Below are 20,330 nucleotides of genomic sequence, written 5' to 3'. Positions count from 1 at the left end.
CCATTAATATTTGCAAAATACTGCAATTGCAGGCTGTTGGCTTGGTGGCGACCTATGTGCTTCTTACCTGGGAACGCAAAGCTTCTCCACCCACTGCTTTGGCACATACGCGACGAGCGATGAACATCACGAACTAACTACCTATTTTCTCATCACCAAGCTGCAGTAAATATTATCGAAATTTATCGTACTTTGTTGCTTTTAAAGTCTTACGCAGATTTTGTCACCGCTCTACAGGAAGAAAGTGGGAGACTCCCAGGCATCTCACTGTTTTTTCAAAAACTTTCCACATATTTCCGTTTTAACTGCGCAACCATAATAACCGAAGCACAACGCTCAAGCACAAATTAATTGCTGTATTGATAAGGATCGTAATCTCGCATTCTCCCAATTACAGACACGGCTACAATTCACAGCTGGTAATATTATTCTATATATATTGCAGCAGCAATGGTGTTACCCAGAAATGACAATTACAATAACCATTCTCGGATTCCCTTAAGCAGAGATATCCTGTTGTGCTTATCCCCCGGTGAATTTTGCTGAGGAGTATATTCATGTGTACCTACGCTTTCCTGAATTTGGGAGGACACCTCGCTATTTGCTAACAGCTTAAAGCCTCGTATACAATGCGGTCGAAAGAACCTCTGCATGTACAGGTCAAAAACGAAAAATGAATACTCTGTGATGGTAAAAGCTGTCTCGCATAAGATCGTATATCCTTACCGTACAACCTTACAGCGTATCAAAGATAAAACCAGTGCACTATTTATTGTATATAATAGATGTTGTACACGCATTCATAGTGGGTGAAATCTGAGCGTTAACTTAAGTATTGTGCCATATAAACTTGGGGTTGTTTTAACTTCACCAGGTCATCAATTAACTAGTCTGCGAATTGCCTGGCGAAAATCTTTCAGTGCTAGCAAGCAAAGAACTGGATTGATCCATGAATTGGCATACAAAGCGAAATACTGTACAGCAAGAAAGGTGTTATTCCAGTAGTCAATCGTATCCACCATAAGCCAGTACACGTGATTAGGTGTCCAGCAGACAATTACGGCCACCACCAGATAGGCCAGGACGCGATTATGAGAGCTCTGTTTCGACACAGTTCGGCGTCTTTGCGTCGTATCACTACCGCCGGAATCTCCCGCTGCTGATTTGGACAAGCCATTGTCGCGTTTTGGTAGCGAAAGAGAATCTAAAAATTAATAGTAATCTGAAGAAATTCATGCTGCATTTTTGGATTTGGAGTGGCATTTTATATACTCCAAAGGTCATCAAATAGCTTGATGTAAATCTGTAGACGTTACGCTGTGTTTTGGATCAAAGTTTTTATGCAGCATTATGGGCTAAGGTCACCAAATGTTGCAATGTAAATCTCAAAAATTTTTACGCAGTGTTTTTGAGCAATTTTTGTATTTAAATTATTGATGAAGGCTAACAAGTACCTTGCTTGTTGGATAAACTGCTTAGCCCGAGTTCCACTTTGATTTTCCGGCGTAAGTGGATTCTGTACGAGACAAGCAGACTTCCCACCACGACGATGATCTCGGTGACGGTAAAACCCAGTATTTCTACTGCCAGCGCTGTTTTCGGCTGGAAATCCGTATTGACTAAGCACTGTTTATCGTGAGGGTTTGCCCACATTCGACCGGGAATAATTACTGGCAACCACAGAACATTGACAAAAATCCACGTAAGTGTTATGATACTGCAGGTCAAGCGCATATTCTGGTTTCGTTTATAGTGTACCGGATAACTGACGGCCCACAAGCGGTTGAGTGTAATAAGAACGTGCCCGTAGCGGACAGCGCTGCCAAAAACATTTATACAATACTGAAAAAAAGAGCAGGCCGTTGCGCTGTACGGGAAGTAACCGTACAGACCGCGGATAAAATTTCCCGGCATTCCGGTGCCGGCAAACAGAACTTCCGCTGTGCATAGGTTGGCGATTAAGGCGTTGAAGCTGCTGCGCAACGAATGTTCCTTGAAATAAATAAACACGATTAAACCGTTGAGAAGGATGGATGCTACGAGGGAAAATCCGAGGAAGCCGGTTAATAGAGACACAGTAGGGTTGGCGTTTGCGGCTTGTGTGGCATTGGAAAGAAGCGTAACGACGCGTTTCGGGTCATCTGGCGGCAGCAAACCAGTGGTGTTTACTGAATCATTGAAAAAGATGTTTTGATTCATTATTGCATTGTGCGAGACTCACTGCAAGGAAAAAAACTGTCCAGCTTTTTAGAAATCCAGCGCAAATAACTGGCAACACTGTTCGACTCAGACTGACTGCTCCAATCGTGCGCCTTGACTGAAGACGCAGAAATATTTATTACAAAACTCCTCCATAATTATAGTGAGGGGCCTTTAAATAGATGACGATACCCCACGGTTTTCCAAGATTCTGGGCTTTGCCGACTTTGCGTAGTTGGGAACGCCTTTTTTTTATAGATCACGAGTCACGAGCAATTACCCACGCAGCATGTCGTATACTTTGATGAAAGAACCACGCATAATACATTGTAATCTAATTTGGTGTTCTCAGATTCTATTATGCGGTGTGAGATCATACCGCTCGGATAAAAGACCCCGTAACACCGGAAACAAGTTGTATCCGCTAATTTGTCATCTTTGCACCAGGGATCAAGTCTGTACGTATGTACATCCGGGATCATGTGCATGCTTTTGACATACTGTTATTAGAGCGCTCGCTTAATAAGCTGTTTGAAAACTGATTACAGTGCGCTATTGATCAATTACTTATCAACTATTTAGATACAGATCTGTAGTAAACAAATAACAAAAGAAGTTTTTCTTTTTTCTGATAACTTGCATTTGATTCTTATTAAAGAAAGCCGTTTATTCGCTTACCCGAAATACAAGCCACTCCGTAGCTGTAACCGCTTCGATTTGAAGGCGGTACGAAAGGACAAGGATCTGCTTTCGACAAGATGCTTTTGAGTCCGAAAACGAAAAAAAACGGCCGAACAGAATTTCGGCTTACAACCTACAGATACCTTCCCACACACCGGCAAATAATACGCAGTAATCCTGATCAAGCAATAAAAGAAACAATTTGAAACCGGATGCCTTTCGGATGGGTATAGAATTGAACGCATTCATGTACAGACACAATTTAGTGTTACATAGATCTTTTAATTAATCAGACCTACTCGCCTCTCTAGAGTGAAGCGCAAGATAATATTGTTCAGTTTCGTTTTGCGCTATTAAAGTTGATAATTGTTTATATGCACTAAAAAAATGCCGCGTCGCGGCCTTGATATGAAATTCAAGATGGAGGTTGTGGAGTACGCGAAGACAACCAGCATTCGACAGACTGCCCTGAAATACAACGTCGACCGAAAGCAAGTAAAGGAATGGTGCCAGAATGAGCTTTCTATTAAAAAAGCTATGGAAGAAAGTAAATACACTACGATTAGTACACGTATCCAGAATTTTTTGTGGGTGGGTACAGTAACCACAGATAATTTCAATGTTTCTCCCAAGTATATTTTAATTTCAAAAAATAGCTTAGTTTTTATTTGAAGACCCTACGGCGAGAAAGAGACTGGGAGGAGCGGGACGTCCGATGGAAAACCCAGAAATGGAGTTGGCACTGCATAAGTGGATTCTTGAACAGAGAGTAAGGAAGCTGTCACTATCAAGCGCCATCATATTAGCACCAGCCGCTCGGATTTCACAGTCGCTGAGGAAGAGCTTTGCCGGATCACACAGCTGGCTTCAGCGTTTTCTGAAGCGCAGAGGATTGTGTCGGGAACGCCGCACTACCACAGCTCAAGCTCCACCTTCTGATTCTGTTGATCGCAGCGAGTCCGACTCTGCGTAAATGTAATGCTGCTGTTGTACAGTGCGACAGGCAATTTCTTGAGGCATGTGTTGGGTGCAGTGCAGAAGTCACAAGAAGTGGCCAGGCCTCTGCTTCGTTATACTGTACTTTTTTATGCTACTTTTACGATTGATCAACCGGAGCGTAGCGGAGGTCCTCTATGTTCAAGACTAATGCATTTGTTGATTTTTGTCCGTTACGGACGTTTGTTATGAAAGGTTGTTACAGAAGCAACGCTATGAAGTCACGCTGCTGACCACTGTGACGTCACCTCAGCTGGTGTACATATATGAAGTCATTGCTGACTTCCGTATCGGCCTTATACAGTGGTGCCGTATATCTTGATTTCTGTTGATGTAGATAGCGCATGACATTTCGACGTACAAATGCATCCCACGAAACAGCGTAATGCACACGACTGACACGAGTGACCGGCAATAATGGCTTCCGGCAAAAATATCCTCATGGAAAATTTTTCTGTACTTCTATCTTATTCCCTGCGCCCAGCCGAGATGCCGGGATGGTACTGAATTTTGGCAACTTAGCCACCGGTTTCGCAGCTCGAAGGTAATGCTCACCTTTGGCTTGGAGACTGCGTTTAATACCGTTCAGACGGTTCCGTTGATGACTAAAAGCACGAATTTTTAAAGTTTACATCAACCGCACGAACGCAACTGCCGTCCCGTAACACTGGGCTCAAAAATCCGCTCTTGATTTAGCTGGAAAACAATGACCTTTTCGTTACAATGGCGACAATACCGCGACCACTGCTCAGTTTTGTCTACTTAACAACTACTTAGCAGCTGTTCAATTTTGTCACCTTTCATAATTGCAAGCGTCGAATAAATCTAAAAAGCCTAGAAAACGGTCAAAATTCAGGTCGACAGTAAGAGTGCTTAACATGGAGCACTACCAGAGGTCGTGGTTTGTTTGGGTCATTTTTTCCGGTCATGCACGCCAGAGCATCTACTTTTGAATTGCCATCTGCCATGATCAGTCCCGGTCTGCAAGAAAATCTTGCACCTTCCCCGATACCTTATCAACGTTTTGCCACAAAACAGCGTATTAAACATAAACACAGACCGTAAACATAAACAACCGTTTCAGTAGCGAGTGCTTCTAATTTTAATTTTTAGCTAACTGTGGTCATTTCTGAGTTCTGCCCTGCCTGCACACGAGCACTTCCCGCTAAATTAAGAAAGTATTAAGAATATGCGGCAAAATTATCTAGATGTGGACGAGGTCACACACGTTACTTTCCGGGCATGTACTTTCCGGACGTGTCAGGGCGTTCAGCGCCCCACCGGTCTTGCTATCCTGACTGTCGCCCGGAAGCGGCTCCTGCGCCCCGGGAGCGGGTGCGCCGGGGTCTCGGCGGCGGAGTGCCGGGGGTCGGGCAGGAGGCGCCCACGAGGGCGGCGGCGTCGTGAAAGTCGGGGTGGCGCGTGTTGACGTAGGCCAGCTCGGTGCCCACCAGCTGTCAAGGAGGCGTGGTTTCTCTGTTCAACCGCACATGGACGGCTTTGAAGTTTTCTTGGTGGATAGCGTTAGCGATTGGACCTGCATTTTTGTTACTCTGATAGTCTCTTTAAATCATTCTCTTTAAATGATATATAAACTCGTTCACATTTGCTCATTCAAAGAACTTAGTTTTTAATAGATTATAACTTAGAATTATGGCTGCATAAAAAAATTAAAATAAAGTAAACGCAGACGTATCGAAATTCCTAATAAAAGCGATAATATGTAAATATGCGGACGCCGCCTCGGTAGGGCAGTCAGCTGCAACGCGAATTAATTTCCAGTTTTGACAAATCTGATTCGTGAATTCCTCGATCAGTCTTCGATTTTTCTTTTGATTTTTGATGATTAATTTTGATCTTTTTACGAGTATTTCTAAATCTGTACTACCAAGTCTACCATCCCCAGACCGCGTTTCCCCGGTTTTTATAACAGTACTGGAATTTTTTGTAGTACTGTACCCATCCGGTCTTGCAGAAACCTTGGTTACACGAATTTATCGGTTAAGCGGTAACTTAAGCCCGACGCTACGACGTTGTGGCATCGTGTCGCAGCGCCACCCGCCCGGCAGTGGAGACAAACCCCCGTGATTACTCCATCAGCCTGCCCCCACCCACGCCTCCCTCTCCACCTACGACGCCGGCTCGGATCGGCGGGTGACCGCGTCCCGTCTGGAGACCCTCTGGGAGGTGTCTCCCGACAACGCTGGAGTTGGGCCTCCTGCAATCCTCCCAGGACCCCGCGCGCCAACTGTGCCTCGATGAATCCATTGTCATCTTGTCCGACTCCATCCCCAAGTTCACCATTATCTGGTGACTGGTGCTGCCCCTGGAGCCCATCGACTCCGTCCAGGATTTGACGCGGGAGAATGTGCCATTGTTGCGGCATATGATCCAGCGGGCGCAATGCTTTGCGAATGAGCAGATTCGACCGAAAACGCACTATCCGCTGGTGCTGGGGTTCCATACGATTCCGACGTATGCACATATTCTCATTCCGGCTGCATATGCACATTATTACCGTGGATTTTCAGGGGCCAGGTTAGTGCGCTTCTTGTCGAATTGAATACTAATTTTTAGAGAATTCGCTGGCCTAATTAATTCTGCTATTTTCTTCTGATTTCTTAAATTTGAATTTTTTAAATTTTATTTTTGTAATAATTTTTGTGGTTTATTTAATTAATCTTGATATTTTTCTTTCTCTAATTTTTCGTTGATTTGTTTGATTTTGCTCCGAAATAGTTTTCTGCTTGTGGTTTTTGTCAGATTAAAAATTGAAAAAAAATTAAAAATCGTTTTTGCCAGATGCCTCAGTTAAAATCGAGAATTATTATTTATTTTACCCGTACTTTTTTCCGCACGGTTTGATTTTCTGTATTTTTTTCTAGGCGCGGTGGGGCCGGCGGACTATCGCTCCTTCAGTCACAGGGCGCTGTTCATTATATCGGCACTTTATAGGCGGAAGGGCAGATCATGGTTGACAAGGAGCAGCCCAAACTTGTGAACACGGATTTAACCGAGCCGCTCTGTGCGTCTTCTGCCGGCAACCTTTTCCGGCTAACAAGATGGCCGAACTGAAGAAACATCTCGCCGCCCGCGAGGCCGACCTGCACGCCGCCGAGACGGAGGATGAGGATGCCGGTTATGTCTGACAATTCCAGGTCAATTAAATTCAATTACAATTCTTAGCCGAATCATGAATTTTGTGATGGATACAGTGAGCGCCGATATTGAGACAGTTAATTTAAATTGATTTTTTAGTGTTGTAAATTAATTCTTTTTAAATTAGTTGTTTTGACGGTTTATTTTTATTTGCTATGGATTAAATTATTGGTGTTATTGTATGAAACGAGACCACGGTTGGAATTGTCGAGGAATTCTTGGAAATTCGTTACGAAAAATTTTCGATAAAATGGTGGTTTCTTGTTTTATTGCGATGCTTATCAGGCTGTTAGAATTAAAAGGACGCAATCTTCCCGGCGTTCACTGGCGGACTGCAACTTGACTTGGAAGACCCACATATATTATGGAACTAAAACAGAATATAGCTACATAATAATATAGCAAAATATAAATCAAATGAATTGGCGTAGAATAAGTGAGGTTGTGACTGTAGGATGGAAACATACAATAAACTCACCTTAAAAAATTTTGTGCAGAATAAACAAAATAAATGTCGAATAAATCATAATAATAATTGATGAATAAAAAACAACTGAATGAATAAAATCACCAAAAAACGATCCATGTAATATAAACTTTAAAGTATAGAATAAAAAATTATTTAAAAATAAATATAGAATTAAAAATTATTCATACTACTCGTAGTCGCCTGCATAGCGCGGCTGAGTCCTGAGACGTGCAAGCACTGTCAGGACGTGCAAGCACTCTCAGCACGTGCCGTGCTGCACTTCTGACGGCTCTACGAGAAGTTACCATAGAGGCTGTGCAGCACGTAACGTGCTGCATTTCTCCTAATATCAGCCGCTACCATACTACCACTCCGCAGGACGGTACCACGGCTCTGCCGTGGCACCGTAACAAGCGTGCCTATATACAGCCGGGCTTATTAGCGCCAGCACTGGTAGCGGCTGATATATGCACACTGATATATGCACACTTGTACGGCACCGTAACAAGCGTGCCTATATACAGCCGGGCTTATTAGCGCCAGCACTGGTAGCGGCTGATATATGCACACTTGTACGGTACCACGGCTCTGCCGTGGCACCGTAACAAGCGTGCCTATATACAGCCGGGCTTATTAGCGCCAGCACTGGTAGCGGCTGATATATGCACACTTGTACGGTACCACGGCTCTGCCGTGGCACCGTAACAAGCGTGCCTATATACAGCCGGGCTTATTAGCGCCAGCACTGGTAGCGGCTGATATATGCATTCTTGCACGGTACCACGGCTCCGCCGCAGCACCGCAACAAGCGCGCCCATATACAGCCGGGCTTATTAGCGCCAGCACTGGTAGCGGCTGATATATGCACATCTTGTGTCGGCACCACTTCCGCCGTGCAACCGCAACAAGCGCGCCCATACAGCCGGGCTTATTAGCGCCAGCACTGGTAGCGGCTGATATGCGATCACTTTGTACGGTACCACGGCTCCGCCGTGGCACCGTAACAAGCGTGCCTATATACAGCCGGGCTTATTAGCGCCAGCACTGGTAGCGGCTGATATATGCATCGATCAGTACGGTACCACGGTTCTGCCGTACAACCGCAACAAGCGTGCCTATATACAGCCGGGCTTATTAGCGCCAGCACTGGTAGCGGCTGATATATGCACTTGTACGGTACCACGGCTCTGCCGTATAACTGCAACAAGCGTGCCTATATACAGCCGGGCTTATTAGCGCCAGCACTGGTAGCGGTTGATATATGCATACTTGTACGGTACCACGGCTCTGCCGTGGCACCGTAACAAGCGTGCCTATATACAGCCGGGCTTATTAGCGCCAGCACTGGTAGCGGCTGATATGCGCACGTTTTGCGGTACCACGGCTCCGCCGTGGCAACCGCAACAAGCGTGCCTATATACAGCCGGGCTTATTAGCGCCAGCACTGGTAGCGGTTGATATATGCACACTTGTACGGTGGCACCACGGCTCCGCCGCATAACCGCAACAAGCGTGCCTATACAGCCGGGCTTATTAGCGCCAGCACTGGTAGCGGCTGATATATGCACACTTGTACGGTACCACGGCTCTGCCGTGGCACCGTAACAAGCGTGCCTATACAGCCGGGCTTATTAGCGCCAGCACTGGTAGCGGTTGATGATTTATACTGGGTACCACGGCCTGCCGCGGCACCGCAACAAGCGCGTGCCCATATACAGCCGGGCTTATTAGCGCCAGCACTGGTAGCGGCTGATATGCGACTTACGGTACCACGGCTCTGCCGTGGCACCGCAACAAGCGTGCCTATATACAGCCGGGCTTATTAGCGCCAGCACTGGTAGCGGCTGATATATGCATATTTGTACGGTACCACGGCTCTGCCGTGGCACCGCAACAAGCGTGCCTATATACAGCCGGGCTTATTAGCGCCAGCACTGGTAGCGGCTGATATATGCGCTTATATCGCACCACGGCTCCGCCGTGGCAACCGCAACAAGCGTGCCTATATACAGCCGGGCTTATTAGCGCCAGCACTGGTAGCGGCTGATATTAATTTGCATGGCACCACGGCTCGCCGTGGCACCGCAACAAGCGTGCCTATATACAGCCGGGCTTATTAGCGCCAGACTTGGTAGCGGCTGATATATGCGACTTTGACGGTACCACGGCTCCTGCCGCCGTGCACCGCAACAAGCGCGCCCATACAGCCGGCTTATTAGCGCCAAGACTGGTAGCGGCTGATATATGACGATTTTTGCGGTACCACGGCTCTGCCGTGGCAACCGCAACAAGCGTGCCTATATACAGCCGGGCTTATTAGCGCCAGCACTGGTAGCGGCTGATATGCGCACGACTTGTACGGTACCACGGCTCTGCCGCGGCAACCGCAACAAGCTGCGCCCATACAGCCGGGCTTATTAGCGCCAAGACAGCGGCTGATATATGCGACGACTTTGCACGGTACCACATTCCGCCGTGGCACCGTAACAAGCGTGCCTATACAGCCGGGCTTATTAGCGCCAGCACTGGTAGCGGCTGATATATGCATCGATTTTGTACGGTACCACGGCTCTGCCGGGCACCGCAACAAGCGCGCCCATACAGCCGGCCTATTAGCGCCAGCACTGGTAGCGGCTGATATATGCATGCGATTGTACGGTACCACGGCTCTGCCGCGGCACCGCAACAAGCGTGCCTATATACAGCCGGGCTTATTAGCGCCAGCACTGGTAGCGGCTGATATATGCACATACTTACGGTACCACGGCTCTGCCGTGGCACCGCAACAAGCGTGCCTATATACAGCCGGGCTTATTAGCGCCAGCACTGGTAGCGGCTGATATATGCATCATTCGGTACGGCACCATCTCCGTGGCAACCGCCACGGCAAGCGTGGCCCGTATATACAGCCGGGCTTATTAGCGCCAGCACTGGTAGCGGCTGATATATGCACATACGGTACCACGGCTCTGCCGTGGCACCGTAACAAGCGTGCCTATATACAGCCGGGCTTATTAGCGCCAGCACTGGTAGCGGCTGATATATGCACACTTGTACGGTACCACGGCTCTGCCGTGGCACCGTAACAAGCGTGCCTATATACAGCCGGGCTTATTAGCGCCAGCACTGGTAGCGGCTGATATATGCACCTTTGTACGAATGGCTCTGCTGCACGCACGACTAATACAGCATCAAACGAAATTTTTTCATTCGGACAACACTCATTGTTTCTTCAATAAATTAAACTACAGATACCTGCGCGTAAGTCTTTAGTTCATTCATTATCTTGTCGTTTACTACACGGTAAATATAACCAGCGAGGCATCAGTCAGTTATTATAGCGGTGCCACGCTAGAGGTACATAGATTGTAAAGAGCCCGATAATCTGCAAAGAAAAGAATGCAGCAGCGATTAGTATTCTACTCTAAGGTTCTTGAATCTCTGTGAATTTGTGGAATAGTGATTGAAGTCGTTCCCGCTTAGCGACGTCTCAAATTTACGATCAATCATACAAATGCCGACAAAGTGGAAACCAGGTGGTTGAAAATACAACATATTGGTCTTTTCTCAAAAGCATGCTCTCCAAATCCGGAGAACGTTTCTTTTTGGATATTTGACCTTGTACAGCACTGCCAAAATCTTGCACTTATACAAACACACAAACGGATTTAATAAGCAATAATTGTAAAGTGTGACAATAATAATTATTTTAATAGCAATAATTAGCAATAATTAGTGTAATACAGGAAGGTGCCCGCTTGATTTCGTTGCATAAAGTTATCAGACGTGCAAACCATACAGAGAATAAACACACCGGTTATGGCATTGGGTATGAACGATGCCGCCATCTCCCGTTCGAATGTGTAGCCATAATAAAAACTGCGAAATAATTGGCCAGATGTCAGCGCAAACATGGTCAACTAAAAACGCTATGGTTATAATGGAGAAAACAACGGAACTGATATCGTCCTCAGTTTCTCTTAGCACGCCACACAATTCATCGTGATCACTGAGGAGCTCTCTGGTAACGCCTCGTTTAGCTTACCATGCGGCGGAATGATATCCCAAGTGTTAGACATCATGTTGTAAAATATAACTGCAATGCGTTCGTACACAAGTTGGGAAGAAAATTAGTTAATGGCGCTAACGAGCGTGCCGCTTCTCAGAACGTATTTCGCTGGCTTGTTAGGTTGTATGGATCGTTGATTAGAGACATGCCGATGGCGATCACACAGGCAGCTGGAGCGCAGCACGAACCAGCGAAGATCGTCAATGCTGCATTAATAATTATTCGTATCACAATTTTGTCAATATCATGCAGGTATTTTGTGTAGAGATTTCGGGATTCGCTGACGCGCACTCGAACATTACGAAGCCCCCATATGCACGTTAATAGTTCGAAGGGAGCCAGCAGGCAAAGAATTATTTTGGATCCCACCACTAAAAGGTCACTGGCAAATGAGGACGCAGCTGATAGTTTGGGAGTGAAGACGAAAATGGTCAAGCATGTCAAACATAACAAACCGAAAACAACGAACGACCACAGCGATTGGATTATGGATGCAAGCTGTTCGAACCAGTGCTTGGACTGACGAGGAAGCTCCCAGAAGCCAATAAGGCGCAGTAAAGGGAGGCACGTGATGAGAAAATCAGGAATCACAAACGTCTTCTTCTTGACACTCATTGTAGTGCTTTGCGTTGTACCATGGCCATAAAGAATAACGATCATGCCTAATGAAGTAAAATACACCATGTTGTTACGTAATACATTCGTTTCGGTTTGCGCGCTACCTACATTACGGATTTGTCATGTGTACTTCGACAGATAGAAAGCGGTAAAATTTGGATGTCCGTACCGCCTAACAACATGGTATGCCGCTTCAATGATTGCATAAGTACGCAGACTGTGCGCTCAAAGCATACAATGTTAAAATAATTTAACGATGGATTTTCCCTTGAGCGCATGCATCCCCAAATGGATAAAGAGAGGAAACCTTACAGATACAGCTGAAAATAGAGTCGTTTTTTCCCATGGCGTAATTTGTATGATATAGGTCCTGAGTTATGTACACTTTCATATTCCCATGTTCTGATAAATTTCAGTTAATAAAGCCGTTGTGCATCTTTTCGGTTCCAGAAATGTTAAGACTTTTGCTGATTTGGTACGATAGTTTCTTTGTGGCTTATGGAATTGGTACTGCGTTGCAAAAATTCGCGTAAGTTCATCGTTCAACATAAGCAAGCAATCGAATTTTCTGTAATAACGTTCTAAAAACTGGCAATTACCCTAAAAGTAATCGTACCCGGACTTGCACAAACTGCACATTCACGTGAATATGTCAAAGCCGATATGGGCAGGGATAAACAAGTAAAGTTTTCCGCATCCCCTCGTTCATTATGGTCATTACGTCTTGCCCGCACTTTTGGATAATCCGGTTCTCTGTTTCCGGTGCCATCTGTAGGAATCCTTGCGCTTTTCTATAAATTATTGATATTAGCTGCATACAGTCGCATGTGGTTGTTAATGTATCGGAAGTCTGTTTATTTGCTAAGTGTCCCCACCTGCACACGCTTTTTATACCATCTACTGCGGTCACGGTGTTCTCGATGTACTCGCTCAAATTGGCGCCTAAGACCTGTTCCACCGTGAAATCTCGGCTGCCGGTTTGACGATCGCAATAAACTTTGGCCGCCATAAACTGCAGCGGATTCATAATTGCGCAGAGTTTGGACAACGCGGTGTTCACTTCCACGGTGTACCATCCATATAGCACTTTCGGTAGTGTGCCGGCATAGTCTGGACACTGCGAGTGCAGCTGCCGTAAGCAGGCTGCGTTGCTGGCTGAGTACCTGTGTAACGAAAAAAAGGGGTCGAAATATGACGAGCCACAGATTTTAGTACATATTGGTTTCAAAAGGTACAGGAATACCGTACAATGCCAAAAAATGTGTATCCGGTTCCCATAATCAGGGACTCGTTTTCGTCATAATTAGTGCCGCACTGCTTTAAGCGAATGTGCCATGATAGAATCATTTAAAAGTCATTCCATGTTTTGTTTGAAATTGTGATTTGATGTGTGGCTCTAGGTTTGGCTGTTGCCCTAACAGTTGTATTTAATTACCTTACACAATTTACAGAGTATGTATCTCTATTTTGCGGGTACATTTATGCTTTTATTTCCGCAAAGGAGGCTTTTAGCGAGCGGTATGCGCTTCATTCTTATACACTGTACCGGTAAGCAGTAAGTACTTGCACGGTGTCTTCGGAAATGCGTGGTAAGATTATACCGGTCAACCGGTTTTGCCATCGCTATCAGTAGTAACTATGCATAGGAAAAAGATTAAGAGTATGTTTAAGTGCAAAATACAATAATACAAACCTGCAGAAGAGTTCGGAATCCTGAGGATGGGATCTCATGTACGCGTTACTGTAGGACCACGGTAGTGAGATATTTGGAAAACTGACAATAGACGTCTCACATTTTTGCTTGATATCGCTGCAGTATTCAGTAACGGTCCGGCTTGCGGAAATCAAGATGCTCAGAAATCCATGTAAAATGACTATAATTACCAGTTTCATTTTGATGCACAAATTCTGTACGGAAAATCAATTGTATGTACTAAAATAAATACAGTACGTTTGTACATGTGTTTCACACTCCAGATTTCCTCGGCATAAGTAATGCATTATATATTACTAACGGTAGCGGAAAACTTTCGAAAAATTTGCCGGTTTTTTAGTATTGCGTTTTGCAGTTTTGCTGACTCACTGCTGATCTGTGCAAGTTTTTGGTACTCTAATCCAGATTAAGAAACTAGTTTAAAGTTGTACGGCGCACAGGCAAACATATGTGGGCAAAACTGGAATAGCAGTATGCATCATCAGCAAAAAAACATATCTTAATAGCTCGAGGGGCAGTACGTTCGCTTAGGTAAATTCATGCTTGTGTATTAAGGGAACCTAAGAAACAATTAACATTAACAGCTACGCCAAATTTGCCTATTGCGGAAATGTTGCACATTGTCCAACAAAATTGTCACAACATATGTATTAACAAACAGAACAGAAAATGGGATACTCTTGTGACAGTAAAATGTGTATCGCATAATCTCGTATGTCCTTACAGAACAACCTGAAAGAAATATTGTATCAAATCGTGGCAAAAGTTAAATCAGTCCAGTGTTGATTGTGCAGATAATAATTTTATTGTGTTCATACCAACTCACTAAAGGTGCAGTGCAACAGCCTGCCAAAACAGCGTTTTCGTTACAACAGCAGAATTATTTCAGCTCTCAACTAAGCAGTCAACCTCGTTTATTATTCGGAGACAAAACCAACGATGTATCCGTTATAGTCATTTATGGTCCCATGTTAGCAGTGTGTAGGTTGTAAAGAGGCTAATAATCTGCAAGAAAAACGTTTCATCAGCTGCACTTCTATGGTTCATAAAACCTCCATTAATTAGTGATTTAGGTTATTCTGCTTACCGACACCATAAATCTACGATCGATTATGCAAATGCCAGCAAAGTGAAATCCAGGTGGTTGAAAATACAACGTATTGGTCTTTTTCAACATTATCCGTTCCATATCCAATGAATGCTTTTGTTTGGATAGTTGACATGTTTGTAGAACACTGCGAAGATCTTGTACCTATTCGGTTACATACACCATTTTAGTAATCAATATAATGATCATGTAAAACAGGTAATTATCCGATTACAGTCGCATTAGGTTACCTTCTCAAAGGTGTAGACCATCGCAAAAATAAAGACACCGGTTATGGCAATAGGTATAACAGATGCCGCCATTTCCCGTTCGAACGTGTAGGCGTAATAAAAACTATCTCTATGAAATGATTGGGCAGACGTCAATGCGAACATTGTTAAGGAAAACGTTTTGGTTATAATGGAGAACACAGCAGAACTAATGTCATTCGCAATTTCTGTTAGTACACCACACAGTTCATCGTGATCACTGAGGAGTTCTCTGGTAACGCCTCGTTTGGCTTGCATTCCCATGCGGCGGAATAATATTCCCAGTGTCAGACACCACGTTGTAACATATAACTGCATTGCATTCGTATACAGTCTGGGAACAAAATTAGTTAATGGCGATAACGAGCGCGCCGCTTCCCAAAACGTATAACGCTGGCTCGTTATGTTGTATGGCTCGTTGATTAAATGCATGCCCAAAGAGATCACACGGGCAGCTGGAGCACAGCCTGAACCGGCGAAAATCGTTAACGCTGAAATCATAAAGATTCGTACCGTAATTATGTCAACGTGTAGCAGGTATTTTGTGTAGAGACTTCGGGATTCTCCAACTCGCGCTCGAATATTGCGAAGTCCCCATATGCAGGAGAGTATTTCGACTGGTGCCACCACGCAAAGGAGTATCTGGGATCCTGAGGCTACAAGGTCACTAGAGGTTGAAAACGCGGATAGCTTGGGGGTGAAGATAAAAATGGTTAAACCCGTGAAACATAATAAACTGAAAACAATGAAACACCACAGCGCTTGGACGATGGACGCCGGCTGTTCGCGCCATTGCTTGAAATGACGAGGAAGCTCCGACCAACCAACAAGGCACAGCAAAGGGAGGCACGTGATGAGAAAATCAGGAATCGTAAAGGCTTTCTGAACTCTCGAATACAGTGTTCTTCGTTTTGCCCTGGTCATAACGAACATGGTGAATAGCATACCGTATATTCGCCAATCGTTACAATACTTCTATGGATGTGGCGAATAATAAGAATTTTTATATGCACAAATACAATGCGGTAAAATTTCGACATCGGTACTACCAGGCCGCAGAATGTAGGCCGCTCCGATGTTTGCATAGGTATGCTAAAAACAAACAGTATTATAAGCTTATTTAGCGATTCTACTTTCCCACGAGCACGGTGCACCTATCCCTGAATGGATGCTTAGAGAACCCTACGCAGTTGAGAATGGACTCCCTATCCCAATGGAAAGCAGGGTGTCACATTGCTGAGTTACTGTACCTATAGATACACTACTTTTTATGTTATGGGATTTTGAAGTTTTATAGAGCTACTTCTTCTCTGCTAAATGGTTATGTAAACTGGACTGCGTTGCAGAATTTCGCACGAGCTTATCGTACAACGTAAAACAAGCCATCGAATGTGATTTATGTAATGACGATCTTAAAAACAGATCAAAGAGACGCAAATATCCGACATTCACGTGGATCAAACGTAGATATCAAAGCTCATTATCGTGTAGGGCCCGAGTAAACAAGCAGAGTCCTGCACATTACTTCTTCATTACGTCTTGCCTGCACTGCTGAACAATGCGATTCCTTGTTAAATCCGGGAACAAGGCGATTCCTTGTTAAATCCGGGAACAAGGCGATTCCTTGTTAAATCCGGTGTTATGCCAAAGGACCTCTGAACTTTTCTGTAAATTAGAAACATCTTCCGACCTTCGCTAATTAAAACCACCCGTGGGGTGTGGTCCTTGTTGGATGACGTGGAGGTCGCTCGCTCCTTTTATTAAAATTAATTTCCTCAAATATAGACGCTTTTTCCGCCCTGCGCAGCGGTTACGATATTGTCGATGTACTCGCTCAAAGTGATACCTAAGAACCTTTTCCACCTTGAAATCTTGGCTGCCGGTCTGACCGCTCTGACGATCGCAGTACACTTTGGACACCATAAGATGTAGCAGGCTCATAATTGTGCAGAATTGTGCCAGCGCTGTGTTCAGCGTTCAGCTCAACGGTGCACCATCCGTACAGCACGTTAGGCAGTTTGCTAGCATAGTCTGGAGACACTGCGAAATGCGAATGCAGCTGTCGTAGACATGCTGCATTCTGGCTGAGTACTTGTATAGCGAAAAAGCGTTGTCAAACTCTGGCAAACCATAAATTTAACTTTTTATTATTTTGTTTCCAAAAGCTACAACCAACACAGTACAATACATCACTATGATAAAGGAAAATGTGTTACCGGTTACCTATATAATTATATATATCAAGGAAATAGATCTATATTATGATCGGCCGCCCCGTGGAACGTGGCTAGAAAAAACCGCTACGCCAATCAAAAAACCGATTTCACCATTCAACTCAGCATGTCCCAAAAGGGTCCCACATGGATTTTGTTTTCAAAAATATCTGCCCTGGACCATCGCTCGGATGCCGGTACCGGTACAGGCATCAGTTCAAGGTGACCTTGGAAGACCTTTTACATAAAACACTGTTGCGTGGAGCAGCTAATATTCAAATGCAGAGTATGTAGTGTAATAAAAAAAAGTTTAAATCCAAATTGTCGTGCACCAAAAGTCTAAATAACACAAAAATGGTTTTAAAGCAACTTAAGTTTGTTTTTAAAGCTTCTGGAATGGTTTAATTTTTTCAAAAAAACTTTGAAAAATTTTTCAACTTTGTCACGTTTCAACAAAATGCTCTAAAGCGAAGAAATTTACTTTTGGTTTCGGGGACCGGAAAGCGCTTTTGCACTGGAACTTTTTAGCTTTTCCGCGTCCTTATACATTTTTCTCTGTGCATTACAAAACACTTAGATCTACAATTAACAGAAAATCTAAAATTAACTTAAATACCAAAAAATTTGTTTGGTTCGGTGTAAAACGATCTTAATACTCATACTACGGTATACTCACGCGTTTACATGCAAATTTGGGTTAAGATATCGATTCATAATGTGGCTTTTGAATGCCATGTGAATGCAATTAAACATTTTAAAATTTTATTCTCCTTATATCTCATAAACAATTTCACACCGATGTATAAAGTACAAATCCTTTGGCTGCAGGGTGATCATTATGAAAGCTATGAAACTAAAGAAGTGCTTGAGGATGCGAATTGCGAAAGTTTGCGAACGTATTCCTATTTACCTGCATAGTTCCTTTACATATTAGGTAGAAGGCGTAATCGCACTTCGTCCAATCGGTGGTAGTGAGAAAACAGGCAGTGTCTAACCATAGTTTGCAAGCGAAAGTTTACTGATCGTAAGTTTTTCTATGCAATAAAAAACTCACTGACCAGACCGGCATAAGAGAACGGAACCCAACGGAACCCTTGCCCAGTACCCACTGTTCGATGCTAACAAAGTTCTTGAGCTGTCGAATGAACAGAACCGCACAAAGGTTACACTATCCACTAACCAGACCTACTGAGTTACAGGAAACATACTGACCGTCGATCAGGCCTGTAGAGTAGAAGCTCAAGTTTTAGGGAAGGGATATTCAGAAAGAGCATTATCTTAGTGTTAGTGGCTTAGACCAGATAAGAGCAGAACCGTTATCATCGTCTAGTACAACGCTAATGCTCCAGCTGTCAAACGAACAGAACTGTGCAAAAGCTGGCATGTCTATCCACCGACCAATCGCTTACTAAATAAAGGGAACGGTCGCCTTGGTCCGAGATCCTAAATTTACCACCGGCCTTACCACCCCTTCCCACAAACAGTGTGACCGCGAGGGCTAGTTTTTATGTTGATGGTGGCAATTGCCAATAAACAAAAAATGTTAACTACCTAGTACCGGGTAGAACGACATCCCGTGTAAATGCAAACGCCATTAGATGTTTAAAATCTCTGTCAAAAAATGTTTTGGAAACAGTTATCCAGAAACAATCGAAATTCGGAAAGAGCCAACCAGTGTTTAGGTATCACTAATCAGGGCTGCTGCGTACAGGAAATTACAGGACCCGCCATTGCTGTTACTAATGTTCGGTGACTAGGACAACGTGATCTCTTTTGCTCGTTATCACTACACAGTACACACTCGTTGCTGCCGACAGAATCAAAAATCAAAAAATTATCAAAAAATTCACAATACTGTATTTACCGACCAAGCCTACTGATTACCGAACAAAGGATATTATTGTCCTCGATCAAAATTGGTTTCCACGGACCAGTTATTAAAAAGTAGCGACTAGCGAAGTAGAAGTATTAGAAACTTAGCACCGCTGACCGCTCTCCTATTATTAGTCGTGCTACTACTAGTAACTATTTTGTTTCACATAAAATGAACCGATCAGCTATATAACGCTGTTTCCTGATTAGAGCAAGCTGACTGAAGTTTCGAACAGCGCGAACAGAATTATTTGTCAAGGACATGACTGTAGAGTGTAGACCACAAGAGCATCTGAGGCGAAGCCGAAGATGACTCTTGTATAATATATATATAATATTACGTTAAGTCGAAGCCTGTCCGAAAGAAGAATGGAAGGATGTGTAATGCAGCATACACTATACAGATAGCTGTAAATGGCCCATAACTCCACCAAACAGACAATTTGGCAACGATTTCTGTATGTTTAGGCATTGTATTACGATAATTACTCCGTACAACTCTACGCAATTTAAATTATATATACGTATTTTACGAATCTCGGGTAAATTAATTTTATACTTTTCTGTCCGTACAGGCTTATATACGGTACACTACATACTATTGAGACTTTATACAAGTACACTGTAGTGCTTGTATCGCAAGAATTATCTTAGCAAATGCTTTGTAACTAAGACTGCTACATACCGGGCAACCGGTTTTGCCATCAGCAACAATAACAATCAGAGACGAAGACTGCGAGACGTTCCAAATTTTAACTATAAACTGGATTCTGTTATCATGATCTTTCTTTACTTTCTTGCACGGTGATAGGCTAGAGCATAACAAGTGCAACGTAACATATTTTTCCGCTCAGGTTGTTTGGCATAACATCCAAAGGCAGTCAGACAGCAATTTAAGGCAAGGAAGAGTGGACAGCTCAGGAGCAGTAAAGTTAGATGAACTGAAAAGCGAAAGCGTTAGGCCGTTAGCTGCCGTTTCGATAT

General features: G+C 44.0%; 3 protein-coding genes across 3 annotated transcripts; all 3 read right to left on the bottom strand.

Moving 5' to 3' along the window:
• Positions 1-846: 846 nt before the first annotated feature.
• Positions 847-2,199, bottom strand: LOC129594646 (5-hydroxytryptamine receptor 1B-like). The gene is made up of 2 exons (XM_055491399.1): positions 1,455-2,199; positions 847-1,204 (listed from the first exon to the last, which is right to left on the bottom strand). Exons 1-2 carry the CDS (start codon positions 2,197-2,199, stop codon positions 879-881), a joined length of 1,071 nt encoding a protein of 356 aa, XP_055347374.1. The 3' UTR covers positions 847-878.
• A 10,556-nt stretch (positions 2,200-12,755) lies between these two features.
• On the bottom strand, positions 12,756-13,964 carry LOC129594719 (uncharacterized). The gene is made up of 3 exons (XM_055491502.1): positions 13,885-13,964; positions 13,067-13,354; positions 12,756-12,982 (listed from the first exon to the last, which is right to left on the bottom strand). Exons 1-3 carry the CDS (start codon positions 13,920-13,922, stop codon positions 12,844-12,846), a joined length of 465 nt encoding a protein of 154 aa, XP_055347477.1. The 5' UTR covers positions 13,923-13,964; the 3' UTR covers positions 12,756-12,843.
• Positions 13,965-14,811: 847 nt separating this feature from the next.
• LOC129594721 (uncharacterized) lies at positions 14,812-15,497 on the bottom strand. Its single transcript, XM_055491504.1, has 3 exons — positions 15,244-15,497; positions 14,993-15,157; positions 14,812-14,910 (listed from the first exon to the last, which is right to left on the bottom strand). The coding sequence occupies exons 1-3, from the start codon at positions 15,385-15,387 to the stop codon at positions 14,860-14,862; spliced, it is 360 nt and encodes a 119-aa protein (XP_055347479.1). The 5' UTR covers positions 15,388-15,497; the 3' UTR covers positions 14,812-14,859.
• Between the last annotated feature and the right edge of the window lie 4,833 nt (positions 15,498-20,330).

Source organism: Paramacrobiotus metropolitanus, unplaced genomic scaffold (assembly GCF_019649055.1).
Source record: "Paramacrobiotus metropolitanus isolate TYO unplaced genomic scaffold, Prichtersi_v1.0 Parri_scaffold0000070, whole genome shotgun sequence".
Lineage (NCBI taxonomy): Eukaryota > Metazoa > Tardigrada > Eutardigrada > Parachela > Macrobiotidae > Paramacrobiotus > Paramacrobiotus metropolitanus.
Note: the sequence above shows the minus strand (reverse complement) of the source record. Positions and strands in the feature narration are given on the sequence as shown.

Coding starts and splice junctions, on each gene's coding strand:
- LOC129594719 (XM_055491502.1), bottom strand. CDS start 13,922: ATGAGATCCCATCCTCAGGATTCCGAACTCTTCTGCAG. Junction 13,355..13,884: donor GATTCCGAACTCTTCTGCAG/GTTTGTATTATT, acceptor TTCGTTACACAG/GTACTCAGCCAGCAACGCAG. Junction 12,983..13,066: donor GGTATAAAAAGCGTGTGCAG/GTGGGGACACTT, acceptor AATAATTTATAG/AAAAGCGCAAGGATTCCTAC.
- LOC129594646 (XM_055491399.1), bottom strand. CDS start 2,199: ATGAATCAAAACATCTTTTTCAATGATTCAGTAAACACCACTGGTTTG. Junction 1,205..1,454: donor CAGTTTATCCAACAAGCAAG/GTACTTGTTAGC, acceptor ATTAATTTTTAG/ATTCTCTTTCGCTACCAAAA.
- LOC129594721 (XM_055491504.1), bottom strand. CDS start 15,387: ATGTTCGCATTGACGTCTGCCCAATCATTTCATAGAGATAGTTTTTAT. Junction 15,158..15,243: donor TGGTCTACACCTTTGAGAAG/GTAACCTAATGC, acceptor GTAACCGAATAG/GTACAAGATCTTCGCAGTGT. Junction 14,911..14,992: donor ATCGTAGATTTATGGTGTCG/GTAAGCAGAATA, acceptor TTTTTCTTGCAG/ATTATTAGCCTCTTTACAAC.